The sequence below is a fragment of the Nanorana parkeri genome, unplaced genomic scaffold (genome assembly GCF_000935625.1).
Source record: "Nanorana parkeri isolate BGI_ZX_2015 unplaced genomic scaffold, ASM93562v1 scaffold1381, whole genome shotgun sequence".
Lineage (NCBI taxonomy): Eukaryota > Metazoa > Chordata > Amphibia > Anura > Dicroglossidae > Nanorana > Nanorana parkeri.
In genome coordinates this window covers 114285-123527 of record NW_017307649.1, presented here as the reverse complement: position 1 = coordinate 123527, position 9243 = coordinate 114285, and the positions used below count along the sequence as shown (strand labels likewise).

The 9243-nt window shown below is 41.5% G+C and overlaps 1 protein-coding gene across 1 annotated transcript in view; it reads right to left on the bottom strand.

Moving 5' to 3' along the window:
* The window catches only part of TRAFD1 (TRAF-type zinc finger domain containing 1), a 20690-nt gene that overhangs the window by 713 nt on the left and 10734 nt on the right, over positions 1-9243 (bottom strand). Inside the window, exons 5-10 of the mRNA XM_018569710.1 lie at positions 8126-8303; positions 7741-7835; positions 5271-5353; positions 3778-3942; positions 2197-2338; positions 377-614 (exon numbers count right to left, since the gene is read on the bottom strand). Coding sequence (XP_018425212.1) covers positions 377-614; positions 2197-2338; positions 3778-3942; positions 5271-5353; positions 7741-7835; positions 8126-8303 — 901 coding nt within the window. The remainder of the gene's footprint in view (positions 1-376; positions 615-2196; positions 2339-3777; positions 3943-5270; positions 5354-7740; positions 7836-8125; positions 8304-9243) is intronic.

The following is a 9243-nucleotide window of genomic DNA, read 5'->3' as shown; positions in this document are numbered from 1 at the left end:
GTGTGTGTGTGTGTGTGTGTATATATATATATATATATATATAACACACACACACACACACAAAAAGACACCATTTTACAGTATTGTTGGTCTTGACCAGTCTAACAATCACCATCATATGTACAAGAGCCAAGCTGTTACATACAGAACAACCCCTTTTTGAAATACCCCAAAATCTTCATATTTAAAAAAAAAAAAACACATACACACAGGCAGTGATCAATCTTCCTTTCCTGCGTGTTCATATTTATAAAATGACAAGTGCACTTTACATTTACCTAACAGATGGTAAGACTGCTGGTTTAAAGATGAAAGAAAACGTACCCCTTCAGTGGTATAAAGTTTGTATTTTATGTTAATGAGAAAAAGGTGCTACCTGTTGGATGCTCCTCTAGCAGACCGGTTGTCATGGTCCTGGTTCTTAAAGAGCCTCATATTCTCTTCCATGTTTCTTTTTCTTGTGTCCTCCAGGTTAGAGTTACGCAGGCTATTGTTCATCCTTGGCTGCCGGTACGGATTGTCTGCTAGAAATGTATTTCTCGTAGGATGTGGAGGTCTAGCCGCACTCTCCCTCATCAGGTACCGGTTAGTCCCAACACCGGTGTCAATTTTTGCTGGTAAAACAACAATATATATATATCCGTTTTATGCAAAGTGCATTAAATAAAAGAACCTTACACTAGTAAACAGAAAACTGAAGCTGCCCCCTCATTACCATGGAACTAATGGCGATATCTGTATAATTGGAATATGTAGATGTGAATAATCAACCAAAGGATATTCGTGGTATTACAGGTTAGATCATGAATATTCTAAAATGAAGCAGCAAATAAATGAATTTATTATAAAAATGTATTTCTTGTTCCTGTTTATTACTAAATGCAAAAACCCATTTTGTCCTGAATTCCGATTGGCTGCTATAGGTAACTGGGCAAAGTACCAGGTTCACTCATCTCTGTGTGGAACATAAGCGGCATGTTTTTGCTTTGCTGCCCCTTATCCCTTACCCAAAAAGTACCATAAAGAGAGCGGTGGCAGAAGAGTAGAGAGAGAATGTCAGTGATATGCATGCTGCTTATATTCCATAGGAGTTACTTGAACCGGTTGCCTCACCCAACATGTGCAAAGTAAAAGGTTCAGGTTTAGGTCAGTGTTCATTTCGGCAACGAAAATTTTTCGTTTTAGTTTTTTGCCCATTTTTCTGTGACAAAAACGAAACTAAAACAAAATTAAAAGTGTAGTTAATTAGAACGATTTTTGTCCACTACTCAATTTTCGTCAAAGAAATCAAATGAAAATCGTTGTCAACAATTCTCATTATTGATTATTTGCAGCACTGCTGTTGCCGCTCTGCTAGGCTGTTCTCCTCCCCGCTGCTGCTGGCTGCTGCAGTCTGTGTCCCTGTATATGAGGTAAGTACAGCCCCAGCCCAGCAACAGCAGAACAAAATAGAAGTAGGGAACAACGTCCCTGATTAGCAGGAAAAGGAGGAGGACGCAGAAACATATAGTCCCGGTTCCTCCAGGGCCAGCCGCCGCGGACATAGGACTAGTCCGTCATAACCTGTAGATAGGAGTCCGAGTATCGGAAGTGGAGTCAAGCACCCCATACAGAGCACACTACCTGCTGTGTTGACATTCAGCTGCCTCAGCAGCTATATCCAGTGAAGTGGAAAGGTGACACTAGGGTTCTAAAAGACAACCCCCCCCTTAAAGAGAACATGTCACCTCCAATATTGCCTATATCTCGATGGCTGTCCTGGAAGATGACTGGGGAAAGTTAAATTAAAAAAAAGGACTCCAGGGATATACAATAAAAAAAAAGAGTTTGGAAATGCTAGAGAATTTCTTAAATAATACATGACACTAAAAATAAACCTATTAGATTTTAGTCAACTAAAACTAGACTAAAATAGAAAATAATCTGAGGACTAAAATGTGACTACAAATAAAAATTAATTTTTGTCAAAAGACTAAAATGAAAATGAAATTTGGTGCCAAAATGAACACTGGTTTAAGTAGCATTTCAAAACAAGAACTCTTTTACCTGAAGGAGGCAGAACGTTTTGCTTATAATTTACTTCTTTGTACACTTTGAATTGAAGTACAATAAACTGAAGCTGCTGCCATGAAATAGAATGATGGTTCTTTACTTCTGTCAGCTAAAGTATCCTCACAATGCAGTGACCTTACTGACCTGTTGTGGGACCATGGCGGGAAGGGGTAACTGCTGGAGATTCATAAGTTTCGTATGGCTTCTCGTCATATGTTGCATCATCAGGAAGCAGCTCTGGTGTAAAAGAGCTTTTTCCGGAGACTGGACACCTTTCACACTGATCCTAAAACACAAAGCAAATCAGTAAGTTCCCACGGATTACAGATACAAAACAATTCTACACCACTACCGTATTCACCAGCACATCAAGTATAAATAAAATACTTTTCATACTCTGCCATATGAAATTAGCCCAGGATGACAAAAGTTGCTTGACTATGCTAGTTAGGAAGGTGGTTGCTAGGTAACTCCTAGCAACCACCTTCCAGTTGGCATTCTTCTGCAGGTTAGAAAACTAAAGCCATCTGTAATGGGCAATTTAAGGATTTCACTGTCTTGGGTATACATTAGGGCATGCACCGTTACTAGTATGCCGATACATCGATACAAATGCTCCCGATGCCTATCCCGATACCGGAACTTCTTGTACCAGGAAGCCGGGCGGCGAGTCATTACACTCTAACCGGCTTCTTGATTGGCCGGGAAGCTGCCTCCATCCTCATCAGGGAGCATAGAGCTGGCTTCTCGGCCAAACGAGAAGCCGGGGGGCAGGTAATGACTTGCCTCCCTCTCCCCGACTTCCTGATTGGCCAGGAAGCCGGCTCTACGCTCCCTCGTCACTTGGCGACAAGGGAGCATGGAGCCGGCCAATCAGGGAGCCAGGGTACAAGTAATTACTCGCTGCCCGGCGAGTAAGCCAGGAAGCCAGGCGGCCAGTCATTACCAGCCCCCCCGAGCTTCCTGATTGGCCCTGGGGATGTGGAAGCATGGAGACGGCTTCCCGGTTAATGGGGAAGCCGAGCAGTGAGTCATTACACGCAGCCCGGCTTCCTTAATGGGACTTCCAGTATCAACGAGTACCGAAAAAAAAATCAGTACTTGTACACGATACTGAAAAAATGGTATTGGTGCATCCCTAGTATACATTATCTGCAGCACAATGTTGTAAAGCTGGCCATACACTAATATTTTCTTCGTTCAACCTGTGGGAGGAACAAAAAAAAATATTGCAGGTTCCTTCATCAATGCATTAATCGAGGAATCTCCCGCTGTCTTTATTGTATTCTGACAGAGGACGCTGGCGCATGCAGTGGTGTGGGGAAAAGCCTCGTCTTTTATTCCATTATGAAGCTGAACCCCTTTGATTAAGGCTAGATTCACGCATTGCCTTAGGACAGCCCATTCATTTTGAGTGAGCTGGCAACACACCTCAAACTACACCCGACTATTTTATGGCAACAGAGTGCACCATAACATGCTGTAGTGCATTAATAGGGGTTGCAGTGTGATGTATGAGGGTACATTGCTTTAGTAGGTTGGGGTGCCATTCAAAATGAATGGTGTCGCAACACAATAACACGCGCAAGTTAGGTTAACGCAACACAAATGTGTCAAGCCAGAAGTGTCGTGCAGCTTTAAAGCTCCTGCCCAGTATTAATTATTGCTGGTGAAGTAGTAGTCACAAATCCTGAAGAACACATGAGCCACTTATTTCCACAATACCTGGTGATGGAAGAGGATTTCCCCCTCCAGCAATACGCCGCAGAATTCACAGGGAAGGAGGACCATTTGTGCACTGTGGACAGGTGGGGAGGATGATCTCACACTCTCTCTAGGAATAGAGGAAGATCTTCTATTGGAGAATGCAGCAGAAAGTTGGCATCCAGACTGAAACCGTAAAAGAAAAAGAATCAGAAGGACAAAACCCACAGGAACAGTTATCTTGACTTGGGTGTTTTAAGTAACCATGTTATTATCTTGTATGTGCTTGAAGGAACTGTTCATAGTGCTGTTCCGGCTTTTCATGAACAATTAGTCAACCATGAAAATTCTCACTTCTAGATATGTGACCTACCACCTATATTATGGAGACAAGGTGTGGTGTTCTGTGGTCCTAACACACTTCCTGTCCGAGGGCAACAGTGCTGCACCACCATAGGTACTATTTAGTAAGTGAGGAAAGGAAGAGCGTTACTAGCAGCAAATAGGAGAAAGGCTGGAAAAAATGCAGCCACCACAACTAAGGACTGTCCACAAAACATCTTACATCACACAATACCTGGCATTCTGTGATAATGTCACATCCCCACCCCCTCTTCTCCAAATCACAGAACAACTTGTATTCTTTGAAAAAATACAAGACATTTTGTGAATGGGCAAGCAGCAAGGAGGGGCAGGGCGTGCGACCAGAGTCATATGCCTCACTCCCCGCAAGAACAATGTTGTGTTGAAGATGGCGTGCTGCAAGGTAAGTTTTTTTTATACTTTGCAGCAGCCCTCGGCACATAATATGCAGCTTTTTAATGATAATTTACACACATATTGCAGTGTGTACATTATCACTTTTCACAGAATGTGGCTTTAAGGGCCCATTCATACAATCATGTTGTGCTAACACACGTTACATGCATTGGTGCGATACAGTGCCATACATTCTGAATGGCACCCCAATGCACCTTGTCGACAGACGTGTATTGCCAAAAAATGATGCATTCACCTTTTTCAGTGCATTTTGGTGCAATAGGCAGCCTATGCAAATTGTACACCACAATAGTGTGAATGGGCCCTAAGGGTTACCTAAAAATAGCATGGTGGTCAAATATACAGGCACAATCAAAGTGTGTTCAGGCTGCCAACTGTCAACTGTACTACAAACATGTATGTTTGGTTCAGCCAAGAGAACATATGTAAGAGGGGGGGGCAGTCAGATGTTCCTGGGTCTGCTTAGCTTTGGAGGATGGGGTGGGAACAATAGCAATCAAACAAGGTTTTGTAATCTTTGGAAAGGCTTGCTGATGCATGCAATGTGATGAGAGAGGTTGGCTTATTGGTGTCTGCTGCTACCACAGACATGAGAACATCATCCATAATGGTGGAAAATGGTCAGGTCAGGCAATAGTCATCTCCCGGCCATAGCCAGCCATAGCCGATTACATCTTTATACAGTCACAGCTGCTCTGTTACGTATGACAAAGTAAAGGATCTGATAACTGTACCTGATGTAAAATAAGATCCTCCACAGGGAACAGCTCTTCACAGAACTCACATGGCAGCTGGGTGCCCTCAGATGGAGGGACAACTGATGAAATATAAAAATGTATTATCTTATATGCAATAACAAGCTTTGTTAATACATTAATGTCATTGGATGCAACTCCATGCAAAGAAAAAAAAACCTTCTGTAGCCGGTTTCAAATGTACGTAATACAACAGCTGACATCTCTCTTTTTATTTACTTCTTTCAATCCTTTGCGAGCAAAATCAGGCTAAATTATATTGCCACAGTGCCGTGATTCTGATATATTTCCAGCATTTGGAGCTGGAGTAAAAAGCAATTAGTCAAACTTACAGCAAGGTGAGAAAAAAATAAAAATAGATGTCACCCATGACAGGATGCGTATTCCTTTATCAAAGAGCAGGCTGGAGATCAAGGAGAGATGTGGAAAGCTGCAGTGCTGCAGGGCTCTGAAAAGTGGTGCCACCCTCCTGACTATTCAGTGCAGTTCTGGTGCATCACTCACAGGTGTCACTGAGCATTATTACAAATATTTTGGCAGGTAAAAGCAGTCCAACTGCACCTACAACAATTAAAGGAAAATGCAAGGCAGCCAACCATAAAGTTAACCATTTAAAAAAATAAAAATAATGTGAAAAATTAAGTACACCCCATAGAAATTGATGACTTTTTCCAACATATAGGAACAGGCAAACATTAGATCAGAGGATATGCTCCAATAGGAACACAAAGACATATGCTTTTTCAATCAATCATTTAACAAAAATATCAACAGATTTAATGGTGTACAGTGGAAATCGTAAGTGCACCCTTGGCATCAAAAGCGGATACAGCCCCTGTAACAAAAATTACTTCAAAATGGGCATTTTGTGTAACTACCCACCAGTCTGACAACAACTCCATGCAAAATTCCTTCAGTGGCAAGAGGTTTGTGGGTTTGCTTGCAATAGCTGCCCATTTCAAAACTACCCACCTACAAAATGTAAATAGGAATCAAATCAGGGCTTTGACTAGGACAGTCCATAACCCTCGATTTCCTCTTTTTGAGCCATCACTTTAATCTTCATAAGGGTTTTACTTCAACTTTTGGACAAATGGACTCACTTTTCATCAAGCACCTTTGATATGGTGCAAAAAAGTATAGTTGACTCAATGACTTGACTGAAATACTGTCTTTGGTTTCCAGCAAACATATCTACCGTTTCTGTTATCAAACAACTCCATCTTTAATTGATCAGTCTTCAGTTCGAGAAGGCCTGTTCTTTACCTAATTTGTTCAATAGCAAACTGTAATCTTGCTTTGATGTCCTTTTTGGACACCAAAGGCTTTCTCTTAACACACACCTCTCAGGTTGAACTGGTGCAATCTTTTTCTGATTGTAGATGCATGCATTGAGACCGTAATTGTCGATTACATTTTGCACCTCGTTGGTTGTTGGGTTGAATTCTCTAGCCTGGCCAGTCCTGGACATCGGCAAAATATCCTTGCCAGACTCCTAGGCATCCATCGCTTTTTTTCTTAGGGTCTTAGAGAGCTCTGTTGATCATGGCACGATGACACCACCACACTATGATGACCCTAAATGTCTAAAGGTAAAAAAGGAAAACTTTTCTTTTGGCTTTACTTCTTTTGGGTCACAGGAGTATACTACTAATGTACGCCAGTGCCCAAAAGTCAACTAGTGCCCACTATACGCTGATAGCGCAGAGCTGCACTGCAGCAGAAAGGGATCTCGACAATATTGTAGGAAACCACTTGGCTCCCAGCTGGCTCTGCCGCTCTAGAGCCAGCTGTGCCCGATCCGTCCCGTCTGTCCCTCCAGTGAGCGTTGGACGAACAAAGGGAGGAGATTCCCTGGGGAGAGCGATGACTGAAGGTCACCTCTTTTTGCAGGGAGAAGCCAGTGATCAGTGGCTACATGGCCGTGCAGCTCTTGATCTATAAAGCCGGCCTGTGACACTGGCAGTGTCCCAAGTCAGCTCTAAGTTTTGGGGAGAGTATTTTTTACTTTCCCAGTACTTCTACTTAAATTAGGACAGGTTCCACCTCCATAATCCAGGAGGCGGTTCGAATTATTGGCACCCAATCTGGAACATCAGATTCTAATTGCATAGATTTGAAGTGGGGGTAGGTAAGGTAGGTAAGAGGTGTACTTACTTTTTCACATGACAGATATGCATTTTTGTTCATTTGAATTGACAATGAATGCAGCGTTATTGCATTGCATGCATGTTATTTTTAAGTGTCATTTATTCAAGTATATCACCTTTATGTGTAGGCACTATTTGAATCAAGATCGAATATTTGCCTGCTCAAATATGTTGAAAAGGTCAATTTCCATGGGGTGTACTCACATTTTTACCAAGACTGTATATATTTCTGCTGCATTAAAAAAAAATCTGAACTCCAGCAAGAAGCTAAATAAATACACATAAAGGAACTGTTTTACCTGCCAAAGTATTTTTTACTTCTGTGCAGCCAGTTTTGAGAACCTGGCACTCCTGGCAGACAGCAGTCAGATCACAGCTACCATTACGGTAGCAGCTGCAGAAAGAAGTGAAGGGGAATCCCTCAACCAGGACAGAGACAGCAGCAAAAACTTGATAGAGGTTCTGTCTCATCCCTACTCAATTTAAAATTAAGTTGGACTTTATTCAGATATTCAACATTTGACTTTTTTCTTCAGAATATGGAATTTTGTAACAGTATATTTCAATATCACAGAAATGGAATACGTACAGGAAGAAGTGGGTACATTCAGTTGGGCTGAGTCATCATTATTGATATTATTTCCGTCGCGGGAAGTCATCCTGTTCACATTATTTGAAGAGTACATATTTTTCCAGAAGTTAGGATCCCTTTTAGGGAAGGAAGTTTCAGGCTCAGGGCTGAGGCCAGTAGTGTTCTGATGGGTCACAGGCTGGAAGAGATCAGAATAGGGCGGGACACTAATTGCATCTTCTTCCAACAGCTCTGGTGGGATGTCATCAAATCCATCTGACCATGTGATCTCTTGGACAAGGAAAGAATTGAATGTGAAATGTTATGAAGATTATCCCTTAGGTCAATTAATACATATTATGCAGTCGATGTGACAAGAATTACTGAAAAGTAAGACATTTAAAGTATTAGGCACACATATGTCATATGAATATATAGCCCTATCTGTCCTCTAAAAAAAAACAAACCAATATATAATGTGCGTGGGTGCACTTGGTAAGAAAGTACATTACTGCCGTGGAAGAATCGCACTGCAAAAACGTCAAAAAAGTGCTTCGGCCATTAACGAACAGAAACTAAAAACAAGCTCAGTCATGAAGGGGTTAACTACCATGGAAAAGCAAATGATGGGAACAGATCATATGCACCTTTGGGTATGTAGAGATCTCAGCTCTGACAAGTGGTTAGCAAAAGTATTTAAAAGCTATCAGTTCTTTTTAGAGTGAAGAACATTAGGCAGGACAGACATATGATCAGGACAAACATTTAAAGCCATCAGATATCTTTCAGTGTCAATAACTCTGGGCAGGGCAGGCAAGTAGTCAGAACAGACAGGTGGCCATTATGAGCATTTTGAGCTATGAGTTTTCGCTAGGCAGGGAAGACATTCGGAGGAACATTTAGAAATATGAAGTTCCTGTCATGGTGAATAATTCTAGGCAGGGCAGACAAACTATTTTGCGGTATGTTAGTTTTTAGTTTCTGAAAGAGGGCCTGGTTATTGGGGTTTTCTTTTTTTTTTTAATGTAGATTCTTTAAATTTTGTTGCGGCATTAAAGTAGAAATGCAAAATATTGACAAGAATAATGAGCAACCATGGGTAGCTAGTAATCATATGAAATAGCACCAGATAACATTTTTAGAAAGACATTTGTAAGTGTCAAAGGCCTTTTTGTTTTTTATTATACAGGAAATGAACAGGGGGAAGTAATTTCAGTGAGAGGTGTGCACA